Raw genomic sequence first — 20,944 nt, 5'->3', positions numbered from 1 at the left:
TAAACAAACTAGAAGTTTAGTACGTAAGATACCTGAACTGGATGCATATTTTGGATATAAGCATAAGTTTCAATAGGATTTTTACTGGCCTTCACAGCTCAATAGCCATCTAAAAATGAAGACATTTCTGTCCTCCCATTTCTGCCTTTATTTATAAAACTGCAGGCCCTGTACCCACGTACAAGCAAGGACTGCTTTCCAAAAATATCGGAGAAAGTGCCCAAGAGAGACAGGAAAATCTCTTGTATCAACAAGGCGACGACTGGGCCAGATCAACTTAACTACTCTAAAATGTTAAATCAGCTTGCTTTCTTTTTTTTTTTACCATATACCAAGCTACCTTAAAAGCAGAAGCATTTTTTCAAGTGTAAAACCAATGATGTCCATACTTGTGCACTGAGAGAGTAACACATACAGCAAAGTGTGATATGCTGAATCCCACACGCAAATCCACGCCGTGAGTGAATGTACAGATATCCAGCTGTACAGGGTTCACAGGTGCATCTTTAGAATTTAAAAAGAAACGCTGCGTTGCTGATCTGCTGTCTCTTAATTTCTAGAGGCCCAGGATATGGTTGAAGTGTCCCTGAAATGACAAAATTTCATGTCACTAAAAATTATCTCATCAAAAACTGAAGCCTTTTCCTCAGTATATTTTTTTCAAACTTAACTTTAAAAGAAACCGACAGTTCCTCTAACTGCATCATGAATGTTCCCTTTTTTTCCTGAAGGCCTAGGGGACAACTAAGAAGTCTGGACAGCAAAGGGAATGTTCAGTGTAAACTGTATAAGCAGCATGACTGAGTTTTGATACTTGTATAGCACATGAAGTTAAAATATACTCATACAGAATACAGACAATTTTACCATCATACTTGTACCTGTAACACCAGATACCTTATTCTATGTAACCATTACATGTTTAAAGATTTTGAGGATAGAACAGAAATTTACTTTCTAGTTGGCAACTTATATTTTAAACTCTAGTCTGCATTTGTTTATATCACGTTGTATTTGTTTAAAGAAGGTATTCACAGCAATACTTTTAGAACAAAAGAAGTGTTATCTCTGTTACCAGGTCACAGCGAAATCTCAAGAACAACGGTGGTGTCCTCCCTGCCCTGAAATCCTACCTAGTTTCCTTCTAGTTAACACCACTTCTTCCTCTTCTTCCAAGTCCCTGCCTAAATAGTAACACATTAGTCCAAAGAAAGCTCACAAAAAGTGCAACTAAAGCAGTACTTTTCTCAAATTGTGGTTTAATACCCTTCTTATTCCTTCTGAAACATGTCGTTATCATTAAATGTAGAAAAAGAGGTCTAAAAGTTAAGAGAGCAAACTTAACAGTGATAATGCCTTTAAATACATGTTGAAGTTCACAGCACTTATGGTAGTAACACAGAAATAAAGGTGTTGAGGAAAGCTGATGTTAGTGAAGTTCCTCACATGGCTGATTAGCTCCATAAATATTAGGATTTCTTGATGCAAAATACAATCCTGGTAAGACCACCCACAACAATGAAAAATTGTCTCAGCCCAATATGCTTTGTGTCTGACTTGTTCCAGTTTGGATGTTTTAATTTATTTGAATTTCCCTACCATCAGTAGAATAAAGCTTCTAACAGGATTCTAACATTACTATCGATTATGAAAAGCATTACATTCTTTATCTTGCTGTCTGTAGGCTCCTCCCTTCTGTTCATTTTGGCTGTTCTGAAGGACTTCTATGATGCATGTTAATCACCGCGACAGTCTCCGATTTCCCTGAAGTGAAATTTTAACTGTGAAGAAAGTTATCTGAGCTATTACCGGCTTGCTAGACATTATACTCTAAATATAAGCTTTTTATTATTTTAAGAACAAAAATAGTTTACTAATATAATTCCTACCAAATTTATTGAAGTGTAACTGTATCTGTTATGTCACTGGTGACAAATAACCGATCACCTGGAGAGAACACAATTAACATATCTATATGATCAGTTCATCATCCACAGGTAGAGGGGTTATAGACGAATCATGCTGTGAACACAAGGACGCTCACACAGCCAGTTTCTATCAGGGCAGTCATGTTAGCTCACCATGACATGAATTCAGCTACACCGGAACACAATTCTGGCTGCTCTAGGCCTGTCTTTGCGTGGCATTATGTCCAACCTAGGAAACTCTCCTAGCAGGAACTGGGAGCCAAAGAGAGTCCCTCCTCTCTGCAAGAGCAACCTATCAGTGCGAAAGCAGTCATCTTTTTCTTTCACCCAGATTGTTCCAGCCCCACGACTCAAATAATAGAGAACTGAATATATACGCTAACTTCATTATTCCATTACCAAACATTCTATGTTACTCCTTTAATTTATATTTGACATTTTGCAACACACACGGGTAAACCTTTTCCTCCACTACAGGCGTACATCATGGAAATCAGAAGCATATTTAAAATCACTCATACTTAAAATCACCCTGCTTTGAGCAAAGCGTTTTCCATTTCCACTCAACAATATGAGGCTCATTTAGCAAGAAGTGTAGCGAGTAGCTCTACAAGGGCTCCAGATTTTTATAACACTACCTTGAGTTTCTACATTGAAAGCACAGGACAGTCAAGTAGAAAAAATGTTTAGTTTTGAGATTCCAGTTCTCACTGAGTAAAGTTAGCAAGTTGTCTTCCTTGTTTCTTACAGCTGTAGCTGAAAAGCATTTGAAAGTGAATAGAAAGTTTTTTGTATTCAAAAAACGTGCAGATGCGGCACTCTGGGACAGGGTTTAGTGGGCATGGGGGTGTTGGGTTGGTGGTTGGACTGATGATCTTAGAGGTCCCTTCCAACCTTAATGATTCAGAGTTTACTTTCATTAAAAAATAATCCAGCCCACCAAGCCAGGAAACACAAAATTATTACTCTACCCTTACTTAGTTTAGTGGTGGACTCGGTAGTGTTAGGTTAATGGTTGGACTGGATGATCTTAAAGGTCTTTTCCAACCTAAATGATTCTATGATTCTATGAGAATAAGTCATCCATTATAACCAAACTTCAATACATAAATGTTTGTGGAGGAAGTGAAAGTTACCCCCTCAAGTTACCTGTTTTTTATCTCAAGTTCATTACTAGGCCATAGGAAAAAAACATCAAGCTAATCTGACTTGACATAGAAATGGTATTATTTAGAATTACAGTATTTGTACTCATGTTACTTAAAAGCAGTTATAATTTTCCAAAATTAAGTGGTCACTGATACAGAAGAATTTTACAAACTCCAGTGTTGTCACTGTAATTCCAGAATACAACAAAACTGACTTCCTAATGTCCCAATTTGGGTTTTAATCCCAAAATGTTATTTTCTTTTTTGGGTTTTAACCCCTGAGACATTCTCCATGCCCCCAAAGACGGTAACACATCTGGAAAGTTCAAACTTGGTAATCCACGTACATGGTCATACTGGTTTCTATATTCCTAAACTCAGCCCTGGATCTGGTTTCTATTCTATTTTTAAAGATGAGAAGAAATAAGTTAACATAGAATCACAGAATGCTTTGGGTGGGCAGGGCCCTTCAGAGCCCCCCCAGCCCAGCCCCTGCAGTGCCAGGGACAGCTTTAACCAGCCCAGGGTGCTCAGAGCCCCGTCCAGCCTGGCCTGGGATGGTTCTGGGGATGGGGCCTCCACCGCCTCTCTGGGCAACCCCTTCCAGTGCCTCACCGCCCTCACTGTAAAACATTTCTTCCTTATGGCCAGTCTAAATCTATTCTTCTGTAGTTTAAACCCATCACTCCCTGTCCTGTCCCAACAGGCCTTGCTAAAAAGCTTGCCCCCCCTTCCTGCAGCCCCTGTCAGCACTGCCAGGCCGCACTCAGGCCTCCCCGCAGCCCCCTCCTCTCCAGGCTGAGCACCCCCAGCCCCCCCAGCCTGGCCCCGCAGGAGATGTGTTCTCTTTCACAGGAGACATGGTAAATGTCTTTTCAGTCACAGCTCCTGACTTACGAAAGCATCCTCAGTCTCATAGCATTCAACAGCAACTTTGCCATTAATTCCATCAAATCAAAGATTTTGCTATAAACATTCAGCCTTTCTGACGAAATGCATGGCATTCCCCCAGGCCTCTCCTCTTTTTTGGCTCTCTAAGGAATCCTGTGCGATGGTTCAAAAGGACGCAGCAGATGCAAACAAAAGTCAAGGGTAGCTCCCATACATTTAAGAAACTTCCTAAACTTCGGTTAGACAATTTGCATGAAAAATGGAAACGAAGGAATAGCATAACCTCTTTCACTATTACCAGCCATTATCTCTTGAGGGATCTGGCCTGCTGTACAGGGGAAAAAAAGAGAGTGGTTAAGATCAGTGTCATCTGTTAGTGGGAGACTCTAGTGCTGCTGCTGCAGTGTTACTGCTGCAGTGTTATGGCATACGACACGGTGCCGAACTGTAGCTGCGACTACAGCCTACATAAATAGAAAAATACAGGTTTTAAACAGCTTGCTTTGGACGCCAAGAGGAGCCCATCCGAATCAGCTCAGAAGTCAGCCTTATTCAGCTGTCCAAATACTTGCACTGTTTTTCAGAAAAGTCAAGTTGTGCAGAACTCCAGTTGGTTCTTCAGCTAGCTCGTTTAAAACTAGCTCTGGTATGTCTACAGTGTCATATTTTTAGGCTGTCTACTCTTTGGAAAAGAAGTATCTAATTAGAAGAAAAAAAATAGGAGATAGAATGGGATTCCTGAATATTTCATTATGATCCAGTAAATCAAGAAAGATATAAAAACGGGGTAGAGGAAGTTGTATGTTACTGTTTGCTTCAGTTACTTTCTAAACTCTGCTTTTTGGAGTGAATTTGAAAAATGTGTTCACAGTCTCCATATTTTCCAACTGCTGCTAGAAACATATTAGTTTGCGCTCTGCTGGCGTACCTCAGAAATGCTAAATCAATCTGCTTTCTTTTATTTACATGCTTTATTCCTGAGAAATGTAATTGCGGTTTTTATTAACTTTATGTTTTATGGATCTAATACTTAAGAACAAGTCTATCTTTTATGTCACAGAAAGCAGGTTAATATACTTACAGATTCTCCAGCAATACATCTTGGGCAAGGCTGGGCAGTACCTCTGCTTCCATGGTTTTCAGAAATCTAATGAACAAAAACATATACAAAGCCATCAAAAAAAAAGGGGGGGGGGCAATTATTTGCAATTTTATTATAAAACGTATTTTAAATATGTTCTTGTAAAAAATAGATGTTGCTGACAGTGTAAACATACCATTGAATTTTGCTTTGTCTTTGCAGCCCAAGGACCACAGTCAGTGGAGATTTTCTGTTTAGAATCCAGCTCCATGGCACAATCAATGAGGCGAGCATCGGTCTCATTTGGAATGGTTTCTAACAGCTTGCATACTCGTTTCTGAAAGAACCAAAAGCAATATTTACATGTCTTTGCAAGGCACAGGCCATTTAATACAAGTTTTCAGGATTTTATTGTTTATGACCGATAAGGATCTTGCACTCCTTTGGAAGAACAGTAAGTTAGTAACAGACTACCAGGCACTAGGCCACAACACCAAAATTTTGTATTTAACACTGCATCTCGCGCTGGGTGAGCGGGGATATCTGCAGATCTCACTAAATGTCTCTGTGCCTCAGTTTCATAAACCAGGGATAAAATGCCACTGGGAAAAGAGCATACTTCACCCTCCATTAGCGTATAATTTAGGATGGCGTTTATCAAAGGAGCGGATCGGGGGAAGTTGTGTGAAATGACTAATTACATCAAGGAAAAAGAAGGAAAACCCTGAAGCCAAGTCAGACAGCTATGAAGACATATTTTGTAATAATTTTTGTATCTTTCTCTGAACACTGGCACCTTTTTACAGCTTTCCGTTGCTATATAACCCATTAACTTCCCGCCTCTGAAGCTCTAACCTGAGCTGTTATCTCGTACCGAACAACATGAGGATGTCCTGCGAACCAAGGCATTCCACCGCCAGAGAAGAGCTGGCCCAACCAGCGATGACTTTCTGACCGCACTGAGCAACCCAACGCAAGACCAGAGGTCCCCCGAAATACTGCTTTCCTGCTCTGCCAGAACCAGGGCAGGAACTGGTGTGGTTAAGACGCAACTCTGTGGGAAGACACCGACTGGAAACCTTAAGAAGAACATCCTTGGCCGGTGACTGCTATTCCAGGCAACGGGAGGACTACCTAAATCCCAGGGGCTCCTTGAAATTCTAACAGCAAATTAACAGAAAAACGGGAAATGTCAAAACTGACACCGACGTTTCAGGGTCTGACTCCGAATTCCAAAGAGATACACGAGCTTTTGAAATTTTTTTCTGATGCCTTTCTGAACAAACTTTGTTTAAGGAATACCAATATTCAATCTCTTTCACAAGCATACGATTTCACAGGCAGAAGATGTGTTGCCACAGAACTAACAGACTATTGAAGCACGGAAACTAAATTTAAAATTTGAGTATGTTATGCAAAAATGGAATGGATCAATACAACAGGAACCTCAGTGGAAAACAGTTGAAACGAGAACACTATCAAGGAATACAGGATATTTGGATGGAAAGTAAATCAAAAAGTGAAATATGTATTGTACTAAGAAAGTGAATAATAACAAAAAGTCTGAGAAGGTCCTCTAAAGATAGACCACCTTCCACTGGGAAAAGATTCTCTTCCCTTTGTTGCTGCAGAGCTCGTCCTTTATTAAAAGGTACGGCATAGTGGCAGAGCAGCGTAACTAGCAAGACGTGCGAGATGAAGGAGAAAAGGGAAAAGATGATTTACTGCCATACATCAGAAGAAATTTGGCTTATTAAAAATAAATTCAAGGTATTGTTTTTTGGGGGTGTTAAGATGCTTAGCATCAGTGACAGGAATTCAGCATACAGAGCAGATGGCTGGCAAACTTATCACACTGATGCCAAGACAATTTGTGGAAGGTGCTAGCAGAGGCTGGCTTCAAGGAAGGCTTCACTCTCTGGAATTCTTTCTCTCAGGAAAGAAACAATCAATACATCAGTCCTGCCTGCGCACAGAACACACAGTGCAGGATTCAAAGAGCCTGTGATTAATATGGATCAACGAGCTAGCTATTCAAACGGCAAGCAAGGATTCCATCAAAACGACTGCTTTTGGTAGGGAATGGTTGTGCCACATCCAGCTTGGGAACATAGTTTAAGACAAGCAACAGCAAATCACATGCTGTCCTACAACAGGCAGAAAACAGCTCTCTCCGCAGAGAAGATGTTCTGTAACTCTCTTTTCCAGCTGGGAAGTCCTGGAAAAACACCTGTGTTTTCACTGATGCTGAAAGGATGAAGGCCTCGCAGACGCTGCTTTTCATAAACAGTGAAACGAAGCTGGTGCAAAAATTAGCTACATCGAAATAACTAACCTAAATGCAACAGAAAACATTTTTAAGACAAACTACCACTTGCTTTTTTTTGTTTCCTTTTAAATTTAGCTGTAAGATTTGAAAGATCTCCTATAAATTTAGTATGTTCATCACAAGCGATTTCTATTTTGTTTACCACGTTTTTAAAAGCCAGGCTAGCTTCTGTTTTGTGCTTCATGGGTAGCTGTCCTGTAGATATAAAACAGTCCTCCTTCCAGTCCAGCTTTCCTTAGTTTAGCCTCACAGGATGCCTTTGTGGAAGGGACAGCGATGGCCGTGCGTAGATGCTCCCCGTTATCCGGGCCCAGCTCCCTACTGAAAGGTTCAGACGGCTCAGTTTGGGAGAGCAGAAGGAATGTGAGGGCCATGCAGGACCTTGTTCTGGGAAACTTTGCTTGCAGTCCAGTCCAAACAAGAACTATGCGAATAGTTCTAGCCTTGAAAATCTGTTATTCTTTACTGGTCTCTAAATCCAAAGGCCTTAAATCCAGGACAACATCAACGAGCTCCATCCTAAAGCAAGTTTCTGAAATACATGCAAAAAGCTATGTCAAGGTACAAAAGGCAAAAGGAAATCATATGTACATATATATAACATAGAGTAGGAGCTGAGGGAGAGCAGAAAAAAACGTAGGGACTCTTCCCCAGTTGCAACAGCCACTAACACAGGACACTGCACGATAGCAGCATCAAATAAGAGGATGGTTAAGACTTCCAAACAGTTGTCTCCCCAAACCCAGGGATCAGTCTTCATTTAGTAGACCTGAGTTCGGAGCTCCCATCCCCGAGCGGCTGATTCTGCGGTGACATCTCTGCAAAGGTCGGCTACAGCATTCCTAATGACTTCCAACCCCAGTCCTGGCAACGGCTTAAAACCAAACAGGACAGAATCCCAAGGAGAAGACCGACAAGCGTTCTGATATTAGACCTAAAACGTACAAAACTGTGTACAGCGTCACAGCTGTACAAGTTGCAAAGTAAAGCACGTCGTCTGCATTGCCACTAGGGCTCATGCTGTTAGCTAAAATCTAAAATAGAAAATAGTTGTCAATTATTTGGTTAAAAAGCCCCTGCACCACAGCGAGTGGGTACTAGAAGACGGAGAGCGCAACGTGATGAGTACGCATCACCTAAGCAGGCAGGAAGGTTAAGCGCAGGCGTTCCACCTTGTGTCTGTGACCGACTACGTTCAGCCGTTCACTTAAACTCATTAAGCCGTGATGATTCAGTTGTAATCTGGACCATAAGAACCGCTGTTACAGAAAAAACCCCAACCTCTGATGTCTTGCCTAGGCTACATCGAAAATGTTCTGAACTGTAATGAGAAAAGTTGCCTTTTAAAACTACCTTGCAGAGCTTGACTCACGTATTCTGCTATCTACAGAGGTGGCGACAGCAATTCTGAATGGCACTCTCTCATAGAAGTTTGAGAAGAATTTTATCTGGTCTCCAGACAACCGGCTCATCAATGCCTTCGTTAGTGGACAAACTGCAATTCATGACCCTGGAGAAATCTGTCATTTGCCTCTCTAACCTCGAGAACAGGAGAAATTCCTTCTTTCCTGTGTAACCTTGTCAGTCACTGAGCAGATGTTCCTCCTCCTCTCCGAGAACGGGATTTCTCTGATAAATGAGGTTAGTCCCTACCTACACAAGTTTTTGCTCAAGTCACCCATGAGCAGGGACGATCAAGTAACAGCCAGGGACAGTGCAACTGCCAGGATTGGTTTTTCTTGGAACTCCTGTTAACTTTTGCAAAGTTAACAGCTGGGCACTTATTAGGAAGAAAGCTGCTTACAAGGTGGTGGATGAGAGACACCTTGTCGGAACGAATCCGCTTGGAGAAATACACACGCAAGCTTAGCTGAAATGGAAAACTAGTGCAGAAGCGGAGCACATAAATGCTAAACACGCCGTTCTTGTGAGGCTAATCCTGCAGCCAGGACAGCAGAGAATGGAGAGCATTAATAATGGCACCTGGTAAACGGGGCATCAGCAAAAACAAAAAAAAAAAAAAAAAAAGAAAAAAGCTTGTTTAGTGAAATTCCACTTAAAGTTATGAGAGCGTGCGCGCAGACTGCCTCTCTCCGGGCAGACCAAAAGCTCGGTGGCACCCACACAGCACAAACTTCCAACAGCGGAACCGCTCCCCCCGCGGGCGGGCGCGACCCGCACGGAGCCACGTTACCGACGGCCGGGGGGCCCGAGGGGCACCGCTACCTCCCCCCGCACCCCGGCACCCCCGCAGCCCGGCATCCCCGGCCCCTCCCGCACCCTGGCACCCCCGCTGCTCCCGCACCCCGGCACCCCGCACCCCGGCTGCTCCCGCCCGGCCCCGCTCCGCTCCGGGCCGCCCCCGGCACTGCCGCCGCGCCGCCGCCAGGGGGCACCGGCCGCCGCACGGTCCCGGAGTCAACTGCTGCCTCAGGGCCCCGGGCCCGCGGTCCCCTCACCGTCCCCTCACGGTCCCGGGGTCAACTGCTGCCTCACGGCCCGGGGCCCGCGGTCCCCTCATGGCCGCCCCATGGTCCCCTCAGGGTCGCGGTCCCCTCACCGTCCCCTCACGGTCCCGGGACCCACAGCCGCCCCACGGTCACCTCACGGCCCTGAGGCCCGCGGTCGCCTCACGATCGCCTCAGGGTCCCGGGGCCCGCGGTCCCCTCACGGTCCCCGGTCAACTGCCGCCTCACGGTCCCCTCACGGTCCCGGGGCCCGCCGCACCCTCACCGTGCCCCCCCCGGCCCCGGGGCCCGCGGTCCCCTCACGATCCCTTCACGGCCCCGGGGTCAACTGCCGCCTCACGGTCCCCTCCCGGCCCCGGGGCCCGCGGTCCCCTCACCGTCCCCTCACGGCCCCGGGGTCAACTGCCGCCTCACGGTCCCGGGGCCCACAGACCCCTCACGGTCCCGGGGTCAACTGCCGCCTCACCGTCCCCTCCCGGCCCCAGGACCCGCCGCACCCTCACGGTCCCCTCCCGGTCCCGGGGCCCGCTGTACCCTCACGGTCCCCTCCCGGCCCCAGGACCCGCCGCACCCTCACGGTCCCCTCCCGGTCCCGGGGCCCGCTGTACCCTCACGGTCCCCTCCCGGCCCCAGGACCCGCCGCACCCTCACGGTCCCCGCCCGGCCCCGTGGCCCGCAGCCGCCCCCGGCCCGGCGCAGGGCTGTCCGCGGGACCTGCCGAGCCCGCTAAGGCGGCGCAGGCTGCGCGCCGGGAGCCGCCGCGGCCACGCCGGGCCGGGCCGTGCCGAGAGGCCGCTGCCGCCGGCACTGAGGAGCTTGCGGGGCGCTCCCCGGGGCCGCCCCCCCGCCGGTGCCGTGCCCCAGGCCGAACCGCCGCCTCCCGCCGCCCCCAACTCACGCGCTCCGGCTCCCCCGCCGCCGGCTCGCGCGCGCCCAACGGCCCCCGCCGCCCCCGCGCGGGCAACGGCAGCGCCGCCATGGCGGGAGGAGCGACGGGCGGACCCACGGGCGGACCGACCCACGGGCGGACCCACGGGCGGACCGACCCACGGAGCGCCCCGCTGCCCCGGCCGCGGGCCGAGCCCCCGGCGGCAGGCCGCCCCCCGCTCCCGCCCCGCCAAGCCCGGCTGCGTGACGTAAGCAAGGCCTTACAGCCGCCGGCGGCCGACGTCACGCAGGAGCCTTCGCGCCGCGGCTCCGCGTTTCTTGCGCAGGCGGCGAGGGCGGGGGGGGAGGGGGGCAGCGAGGTCCCGCGCAGCGCCGCCGGCTTGCGTCAGCACCCCCCCCTCTGACGCAAGGTTGGCTCCTGCGGAGGGGCGGGACGACGTGACATCATGGGGGTGTTGCGTCATCAGGGTCAGCTTTACCCGTCCGCCTTTGATTAACTGCCGGAGCGTTTCTTCAAGCGTTTCTTGGATCGGAAATTAGAAAAAAATTCTTCACAGAAAGAGTGGCCAAGCACTGGACCAGGCTGCCCAGAGAGGTGGGGGAGTCCCCAGCCCTGGAGGGGTTCAAAACACGGGCAGAGGTGGCACTGGGGGACATGGATTAGTGGGCATGGGGGTGTTGGGGTGATGGTTGGGCTGATGATCTTAGAGCTCCTTTCCAACCTTAGTGATTCCTGGTTTTTGCTTTCATTATAAATGATCCAGCCACCAAGCCAGGAGGTGTGGGGCTGCTGCTCTCCCCTGAATTGGCTCAGTGTGGACTTGGTAGTGTAGGTCAATGGTTGGACTGGGTGATCTCAAAGGGCTTTTCCAACCTAAACGATTCTAGGATTCTATGACTCAGTCGGTAACAGAAGAATTATAAGCTGGGCAACAGCCTGAAGCTTTAAATACGCGCTCAGCTTACCCTAAACCCCGCGCAGGGCAGGGATGGCAGCGGATGCGGGACGGGCTTTATTCTTCCCTTTGAATTCCTTTGGGGTTTGGTGGCATTAAAGGCAACAAGAAAATATCATTGAGTGTGGGGGCTCAGCCCCAGCCCCAGCTCAGCACCACGCGGCCATCGCTCACTGCCCCTGCCCCCATGGGATGGGGGAGAGAATCGGAGGAGTGAGAGTGAGAAACACTCCTGGGCTGACATAAGAACAGTTTAATCATTGAAATAAAGTAAAATGGTAATGATAATAATAACAATATAATAATGATAATAACAATAATAATATCCAAAGGAAGTGCTGCCCAATGCAATTGCTCCCCACCCGCCGAGCGATGCCCAGCCAGTTCCCAGCAGCGATCGCTGCTCCCCGGCCAACCCCCCCAGTTTCTATACTGCCCATGACGCCGTATGGTATGGAATGGCCCTTGGGGCAGTTGGGGTCAGCTCTCCTGGCTGTGCCCCCTCCCAGCTCCTTGTGCCCCTGGCAGAGCAGGGGAAGCTGGAAAGCCCTTGCCTGGCATAAGCAGCGCTGAGCAACAACTAAACCATCAGCGTGTGATCAGCGTTATTCTCCTCCTAAATCCAAACCACAGCACTGTGCCTGCTCCTGGGAAGAACATTAACTCTATCCCAGCCCAAACCAGGACACTGAGACCTTTGCGTGTGTGACTTTATGTAATTTACCGTCTTGTTTCTGTGCCTCCAGGCTGTAGGAATGCCAACACATCAAAGAACAAAACCCACGTGGAAGTGTGACTGAGGCTGCGCTGGTGTGTGGGCTGGAAATAAATGGAGAGCTTTAAAGTTGACATAGTAGATGGGAATAAAAAAAAAAAATACTTCCTAGGGAAGAGTAACGGGGCTTGCTCCGTCTGTGTGCCGCCTGAAGCAAGGGTCAGAAAACCCATTAAGTTGGTTTTGCCCGTTCCGTCTGTGTCAGTGAGCTGGTTGTGGCCTGCAGTAAGGGTTCATCCCCGCACGTAATGGTGTGATCAAAGCCCTTGCCATCAGTGAGTGGAGCGAATTTTGTAATTAGGTCTCACCCAAAGAACTAAACCTCCTTTAGAGTCCCAGGAAAGATCAGAAGCCAAGTGTAAATGACAACTAGAAAATGACACGTGCCCAGCATCGTGTGCGTTCCCAAAGCCAGGGAACAAGCGGTTCACTTCTCAAATACGACCCGCTGTGCTGAGGAGTAAGGACTGAATGCAGAATTGATGAGAACACCTTGGCTTGGCTCCTACTTTTTTTGCAGAAGTTGCCTTTCTCTCAAAGAAACATTTAAACGCCGTGTGATGGCGCACCAAAGAACTCTGTATTAGGAAGCAGTTGCAAATTTGAGCAGCACTGAGTGTAATGATTTTGACTTTTAGGTTTGGGGACCCAAAATCAGGTACCTCAGTCTACATACAGACATTCAGGGAAGCGACTGACCATTACAGGGGCTTGCACTGACCTGGCGTCCTCCTCCCTCGCTGCTGCATGTTATAGAATCATAGAATCGTTTAGGTTGGAAAAGCCCTTTAAGATCATCCAGTCCAACCATTAACCCAACACTACCAAGTCCACCACTAAACCAATTCAGGGCAGAGTAATAATTTCATGTTTCCTGGCTTGGTGGCTGGATTATTTTTTAATGAAAATAAAACTAGAATAGAATCACTAAGGTTGGAAGGGATCTCTAAGATCATCAGTCCAACCATCAACCCAACAACCTCATGCCCACTAAACCATGGCCCCAAGTGCCACGTCTGCCTGTTTTTTGAACACCTCCAGGGCTGGGGACTCCCCCACCTCTCTGGGCAGCCTGTTCCAACACTGTTGTACTGTTCAGTATTGTTCTATTACTCCCTAGTCCAAGTCACTCCTCCCGTTGGGATGACAGGCAATGAGCTGCCCATCATTATTTCAGATCAAGTCACAGGAAAGTACCTGAGTTTCAATACAGAAATGTCCAATTTCCAAGCAGAATCATTCAGAAGCTTCCAAGGATCATCTGCAAATTCCCCCCCTTGGCAGCAGAAGACCAAAATTATTTGCACAGGCTTGGACCTGAGAGCTGGCCGCACAACCTGCACGGTGATCCAGAACGGGCACATACTTATTTTAGATGAATTCTGAAAAGATCAACAGAAGATTCTTCCCTAGAGGATGACGCCCTTCTTTAAAGAAGCCGAGGTGTCTTCTGCACCCTCCATCTCCTACCAAAAGGGAGAAAACAAAATGCAAGGGAGGCGGTGTGACTGAGCAGAATTCAACAGTGCTCAGCACTTGCTGGCACTGTATATCACGGATAAAATCAGAGTCCTTCATTTTACTTTTGCTGGGTCTTGTGACAGCACGGGATGATATCCTCAGTCAGGAGGGTGAAATATACTGCTTGTCTTTTCTGCTCTGCCAAATCCAGGTATTTTGCAGGAGAGAACACATATTGTCAAGCTGTCCCTGGCATTCATTCCTTCTAGAGCTTATTCTTCACTAGGGATCCGGTTGTACTTACAGTATATGCTCTGTCACATTCTTTGAGCCTGAGGGCGTATCATGAAAAAATAATCCACAGATTCTTTTTTTTTTTTTTTTAATTTAGCATTTGACATGCCTGATAGAAAAAAATAACCCTAAATCTGGGTAATCCAGTTTGCAGAACATCTGAAGCATAAGTCATTTCAGAGTTTGAATCAAACCCAAATCCATTCACATCAAATCAGATTTATTTAATTATTTCAAAGTTACCTTCCAATCCCACCCCCAGAGCCTATTTATGCGCCTTGCCAGCATAGCTAGCATTGTGGACTGGCTTCCCGTTTACATTCTCGTGTTTAGAACAATAGGACGCACTATAAAAAACGTGCATTTTGTGACACATCCATCTAAATGTGTCAGCATGCGGCAGGGGATCCTTTTCTGCAGGTGCAAGGTTTGGAAATGGCAGTTCCGTTAGAGAAGGCTCATCTGACGTACAAACTGCGGAGTTCAGTGGTACCTGCGTGAACAGAATGAGCAGCAGTTCTCTCCCTCCATGGATATTTTTCCGAACAAGAAAAAGCTTAGCTTTGTAAAGAGTATGATAAAGAATATGAAAGCTCACTTCAGTAAGTTGCAAAGAATAGTCACGCAAATCCGAAAGGGTGTTCTTGTGATTAATTCCTTACGCTGTGAAGGCTGCATGGCCTGAAGTAAAAATGCAAATGCTACAATCACCAGATTTTAAGAGTTCAGTAACAAAGGCAGAGGATATATAATTTACAAACCTTTTCAAGACATCTTGGGAACTAAGAGGCTAGAAAGAAAAGACATGCCGATATTTACATGAATACACCTCCAAATGCAAGGTCTTATGTTTTCAATGCAGGATGCACCTTGTCTTCTGCAGGTGAGACAAAAAACCCCTCCCACCCTCCAGCAAAGGAATGGAGATTTACTTTGGTCGTCAGAGGTAGCTCGTTGGCATCGCCACATCATCAACTGCATTTGCACTCGCTAAATTCATAGACCCTTTTGCCTCTTGGGGCTTTTCTGACTTTCATCTGAAGTCGTTTGCCCTTTTTTTGCAGAGAAATTACTTTGTGCCACCCCAAAATCCCATCCTTAGATTCAGCGTTCTTGTATGCTGAGAAACTGAGGACTCGCAAGTCTTCTCACTCTTCTGTCCATTTGCTCATTTCCCCCCCTTTCCTCCACCAAGCTCATTTGCTAAACGTCTCCATGCCTTCTCTGCTGTTAGCGCCATCATTTCGTGGAGTACCAGGTAACGTAAAAGGAGGATAATTTCACAGAATCATTCGGGTTGGAAGGGACCTCTTGAGATGACCTAGTCCACCCCGCTGCTCAAGCAGGGTGCCCAGGACTCTGGGGTTCTGAGAATCTCCAAGGATGGGGCCTCCACAGCCTCTCTGGGCAGCCTGCTCCAGAGTTTGGCCACCCTCACGGTAAAAAAACTGTTTCCTTGTGTTCATGTTTACCCTGAGTAAGTAGATTTAGCAGTCACAAACCTGTCACACCTTCCAACCTGTTTCTTCTCACACTTGTGGAGTGCTGTTAGAGAAATGCTCACGACTGCGGGAACGCTGCAATTACAGACGTGTTCGTTCTTTTTTACCTCCTTGGTCCGAAGCGAACCGTTATCTTTAGGTCTTCAACTGGGACCTTAATTTTACCATTTTCCTAGATGAAAATGTCAGTATTTCCATGTTTGCTGTATTTGATTTCCTGTTAAATTTCCCCTAATTTTCTCTTATTCTGGGTATACAACTCTGACATTTAATCAAGAAAACTAGTGACCTGTCATAGCCTTTTCCCACTGCTATTATACTAAGACCTGACATGTCTTAAAGTGAATTTCTGTCTTGTTTCAGAATATCTCCTCTTTGTTTTGCAGTGTTCGTACTACACAATCTCTTCACCTCCCAAACCTATATGTTCTTCCAGACCAAAGTGTTTTTCATTTTGTCTTACGTCATGCATCCAAAAGTCAAAAATATAATACCAGATCACATTTTTGCTTATGACGAAAGGTTTTTTTCGGAACTCTATTATGCATTCTTACCATTGTTGGTGCCCTCTTCCTGGCTCCTACCCTCTAATTATTACGAGTTTTCTACGCTCATCTTCTGAATCTGTCATTTTCACCCTTTATAATCACATCACACATTCTTATCACATCCAAGCTTTTTTTTTTCTGTTCATGTTCAAGGCTCTCTGAACCCCCTAGAATAAAAGGGCACAATAAAGACTCCTTCCACGAACCAACAAGAATGGTGCGAACGTGTGGTTGCACACATGTAATGAATCTCAGCTTTGCTTCGGTGAAAGCAGGTTGTCACCTTTGGGTATCTCTTGCTACACAGCTAACAATTCTGCCTTGATTTACAATGATTTTTTAAGGAGGGAGAGAACCTTACGTGTTAATCATATCATCCGCTAGTCACAGTCAAGGCCCCTAGGGAAAAACCAATACTCAAAAGAATTTTATCAAGAAAAATAATCTGGTTTAATATAAATTTTATTTTGACTTTGAATGCAACCATTTTCTTTAACCAGAGTTTTTTTTTTTTCTAGGATCAATCTTAATATGTACAGTCTAGTAAATCTCACCAGTTCTGATGCCCAAGCAGCTGGTTTTGCAAGAATCAACAAAAATACGCTATTCTTAATCACTCTGTATAAATAAGATGCCAAATCGATGCACAGTAAGAAGTCTTTTGTAGCAAAGGACAGACTAAATTCCCAAAAGTACAGCTGATGATACATCAGAACAGAGAAAGGATGTAACCAGATAAAACAAGAAAAGGTGTTGCTTAGGTTATTATTATATCAGAATATATATCAGAATATTATATATTCTGAAGGTATTAATTTTTATTTTACACTGTACATGTACTAATAAATACTATTTCTGTATGAAAACACAGCTTATACATACCCCGAGTACTTAGTAACTTCCAGCTATATTAATTTCTTTCCATAGTCTCTATACTGTCACGTCTTTGTCTAAGCACGGCTCAGGAAAATGGTATTAAGCAGCAGTAACTTTTCTGCCACACATAAAGCTGTGGGTTCAGGGACTGGCTAGAACAAGAATTATGTTAAAACACATCAATATTTTACGGGGAATTCCCAGCTTGAATATAACAGAATAAAACCCGTGTCTGTAAGGAATATGCTTTTCAATACTTCAGCGCTACAGTATGGTAATTAGCAAATGCAAACCAAGACACAATTCTTTTGCAAGCTGACTTATTCAGGCAGGGCTGCAAAATACGAGTGGCACTCGGGAGTGACCGCCCACGCCACTGCGGCGTGCTGCGTCTTCAGGCTTTCTTTCATCCCCATTTGGATATCGCCTCTGCAGTCAAGTTCTTTGCAACTTGAGGTGAGCAGTAGATCAACTGGGCACCATGGGAGGCTTGCCAGATTAATTTGGCCCGCTGCCTGTTGTTCAATCTGGAGTCATTGAAGCCCCGGGTTTCCCTGGGACCGTGCTGCCAAATACTCCATATGGGATGCCCAGAAATATAGCCTAATGTTAGGGAGATTTAGTTCTCCTGCGTCTCAATGGGCCTATACATTTTTAACAGCAATCCTTGTTTTTACCTTCCAAATGAACCTTGAAAAGGTCTTGTGAACCTTATTAAAGAGTGAGGTTTTAAATTATGCGACATAGCTGCAGTTGACATAGGCTACGGAGCAAGACATTCATTTCCAGAAGTTACATCTGCCCTACAGCTGAAGTAGGGCGCGTCATTCCGAAAGTGCACTCGTCTCATTGAGCTTTGGCCCGCAGACTAGAGAGTACTTACGCCCTCCATCCCGCATTGCCTTGACCTGAGCAGCGTGTAGGCCATGATCTGCGCTGAACTCCGCAGCGGAAAAGCAGCTCCGTCTGTTGAAAAAGGGCCAGGCAGCGGGACCTGCAGTATGGACGATAAATAATAACACGGGAGTCAATCAGACTGCAACAGCGCGTTTTCTTATCGCCAAAATTACAGTCTTTTCCGCAAATGTAAGCCTGTCTCTAATCAAAGAGAGCGCTGCGATCGGAGTGCCAATTTTGTGTGGTACTAGGGAGCTTAAAAGGCAAAAGAATTTACCGTTAGAAAATAGATCTGTTTGTGGAATTACGTATTTTAGCCTTACTAGTGGCACAACGCTGTGTCCTGTGCCACTCTACACAGTCTAATGCTTTTCGTCAGTCATGAAAGAGCTGCGGGAGGAGGGTATAGGCTATTCGCTCAACGTTCTAGATTATTTAACATGAGATTTTTTTAATGATCTGACATCGAAAATAAAACTGGGCAATCCGTGGGACTTATCTAACACAAGAATTGGGAATTTAAGCAAAATTACTTTCTTTGAAACAAATGTTTTATGGGGAAAAAAATGACTGTTTTTTCCTTGTTTCGCGACTGAAAGGAAGAGTAATTTTTAAAAGCTCTGAAACTCAGCAAAATATCATAGAAAATCCCAAATATGCTTTCCCCAAAGATTTGCTGTTCTTACAAATTTCTGATTATGCCACTGGTTTTACGTCAGGTTAAAATGTCTGAGAAAATATATAGAACTAGACTTTCTTCCCTCCACTCATCCCAAATAATCTGAGAGATGTAGCAATCAGTGAACAGAGCTGAGGTTCTCACACTTGTGATGCCTGTGAAATGTTTTTGAATTGCTGCTTTTATCATGACACCGATTAAGATGAACCTGTAACTGTTAGGATGAACAAATTGTCCTGATGTCGCTTCATGATTCATACACTTTGTTTAGAATTTTGTTAAAATACTTCTAATTTATTCCAAAAGTTTGCTTCTAAACTATTTTTTTCTCTCTGGTAATGTAGTCAATTAATAAGTATTGAACAGATAAACAGTGGAGAAGACTTTATCAAAATTTTCAGCTACATCCTCCACTTGCTGCTTTTCAAAAGTAATCAAAAAAACCCCGCATTGTTGAACAATGAAGATTTAGGGTGGTCTGAGAACAATCTTAAAGTTGAATCTATTTTCAGTTGGCCTGTTACTTTACTATGGTGTCACACACTGGCTTCAGGTCTTTCCCTTGAGTGGCCAGTAGTGCAACGTGGTAGCAACGTACTTTAGGTCAACTAGGATTTGTTTATACAAAGCACGTATTTTTACATCTTTTTTTCTTTTTATTCAAAAGTACTTATATGCTTTTGTTTTCTTGGAAATATTCTTTGAGAAAAAACAGTAACTCAATGGAGTTATTAATATTTTATTTTGGATTAATTTCTCCTGTGCTTTTTGAGATTTCAGATAAAATATTATCGATGATTAATGTGTCAAAATTTTACATTAACTTTGTAGGAACAGTAAACATTCTTCAGGATGTTTTATGACCATCTTTTTAACAGCACAGAGATAAGACAGTATTTTGGATTAATTTTTTTTTCTCTTTCCACATCAGAAGTACATAAGTATTATTAGACAAAACAAAATAAAATATTCACTCTTCTTATCCTGTTCCATTTCTTCACAATGTGATTCCCCATCACCAGTGGTAATCCTGGTTCCAGTGGCATGAGTTGTAACATATTTATGGGCAGCACGCTTGAGGAGTGAAAATCTAATTTCAGGTTGACATTATATCTGATTCTTTTCAATAGGCTATCTTGGCAAATATGAAGGAAAATGGTAATATGTCGGTCCTGAACAGCAACCTGATATGAATGGTAAGAACTACAACCAACCTGTCCTATCGTACCTTTTATTTCTTTTTTAAGTGTATAGTTTAAGTGACCTGCTATTACATTCAAGTGTGAGCACGCCTGTGTCAAGCTCGTTGCAGAAATTACTGCCTTGATGCTGCTTTTGAAGCAAAAGATGACGTCGCAGGAACAGAGTACGCTGCCCGCCTGCCTTCCCATTCCATGCACTGAATCCATTCTAGAGCCGACTGTGGGTGCAAGCCTTTGAGTCCTCTTACACCCAGATCAGGTTTTTTTCCACCTTTATGTTCTAATACATAAAGTCTTGTAGACTTATGGGTTCCTTTATTATGTCAATTACATTAGTTTGTAATCTTTATGTCTTTTCTTCACTAGAAACAGAAGCCGCATTATTTTGGTAGGAAGCGTTGATTAATAATGATTTGTCAATGGTGAAGACAAACCTGAGGTCTTGCTTGAATAAGTTCCAGAAACCTAACGAAATTATTCAAGATACAGATTTTCTATATAACATTAAAACCTTTTATGGGTATTTTCATCCAGAATTAAAGCAGTCTTCAAGTTTGGCAGTCGTATCATGAACAGGGAGCTGTTACGAATAACAGAGTTATCTCTATATTAAGTTAGAGCACTGGCTAAGCTTTTTGATTTGACTTCAAAAATGTCTCAAAGACGTGCAAACTGCGGGGCCGTTTTCCTTGTTCACAAACTGTAAAGCAGGTCGAAGTTTTACTTGCAGCTGATGTTAGCAGATGTAGGTTACTGCCACGTAGAGCCATTAACAACAGCAGCAGGTACAGATAAGGAAACACCAGCCTCATTAGCGAAACGCCTTCATCACCGTACACAAGCGTGTTATCTTCAGATTTACATTCACACAGCCCGACCGCATGCCGCGGGGGCACCCGAGGCTGCGAAGGGGCAGGGGAGCGGCACCCCCAAAGCCACAGCCTGCCAAATAACCTCCTTTCGGAGGGCTGAATGGATGCAGCACCAGACGGAGCGCAACCCAACAGCCGCTGCCCGCAGT

The 20,944-nt window shown here is 45.1% G+C and overlaps 1 protein-coding gene across 2 annotated transcripts; it reads right to left on the bottom strand.

Annotated features, from left to right (window-relative positions):
• Nucleotides 1-205: 205 nt before the first annotated feature.
• Nucleotides 206-10,824, bottom strand: C10H10orf143 (chromosome 10 C10orf143 homolog). 2 transcript variants are annotated; one of them, XM_075717505.1, is made up of 4 exons: nt 10,744-10,824; nt 5,245-5,385; nt 5,049-5,114; nt 206-586 (listed from the first exon to the last, which is right to left on the bottom strand). In XM_075717505.1, the coding sequence occupies exons 1-4, from the start codon at nt 10,822-10,824 to the stop codon at nt 557-559; spliced, it is 318 nt and encodes a 105-aa protein (XP_075573620.1). In that variant the 3' UTR covers nt 206-556. The 2 variants fall into 2 exon arrangements, with proteins under 2 accessions (XP_075573620.1, XP_075573621.1); XM_075717506.1 differs by lacking the exon at nt 206-586 and adding an exon at nt 1,671-1,764.
• Nucleotides 10,825-20,944: the final 10,120 nt, after the last annotated feature.

The sequence above is a fragment of the Pelecanus crispus genome, chromosome 10 (assembly GCF_030463565.1).
Source record: "Pelecanus crispus isolate bPelCri1 chromosome 10, bPelCri1.pri, whole genome shotgun sequence".
In the NCBI taxonomy this organism is placed as follows: Eukaryota; Metazoa; Chordata; class Aves; order Pelecaniformes; family Pelecanidae; genus Pelecanus; species Pelecanus crispus.
This window is presented reverse-complemented; position numbering and strand designations above follow the sequence as displayed.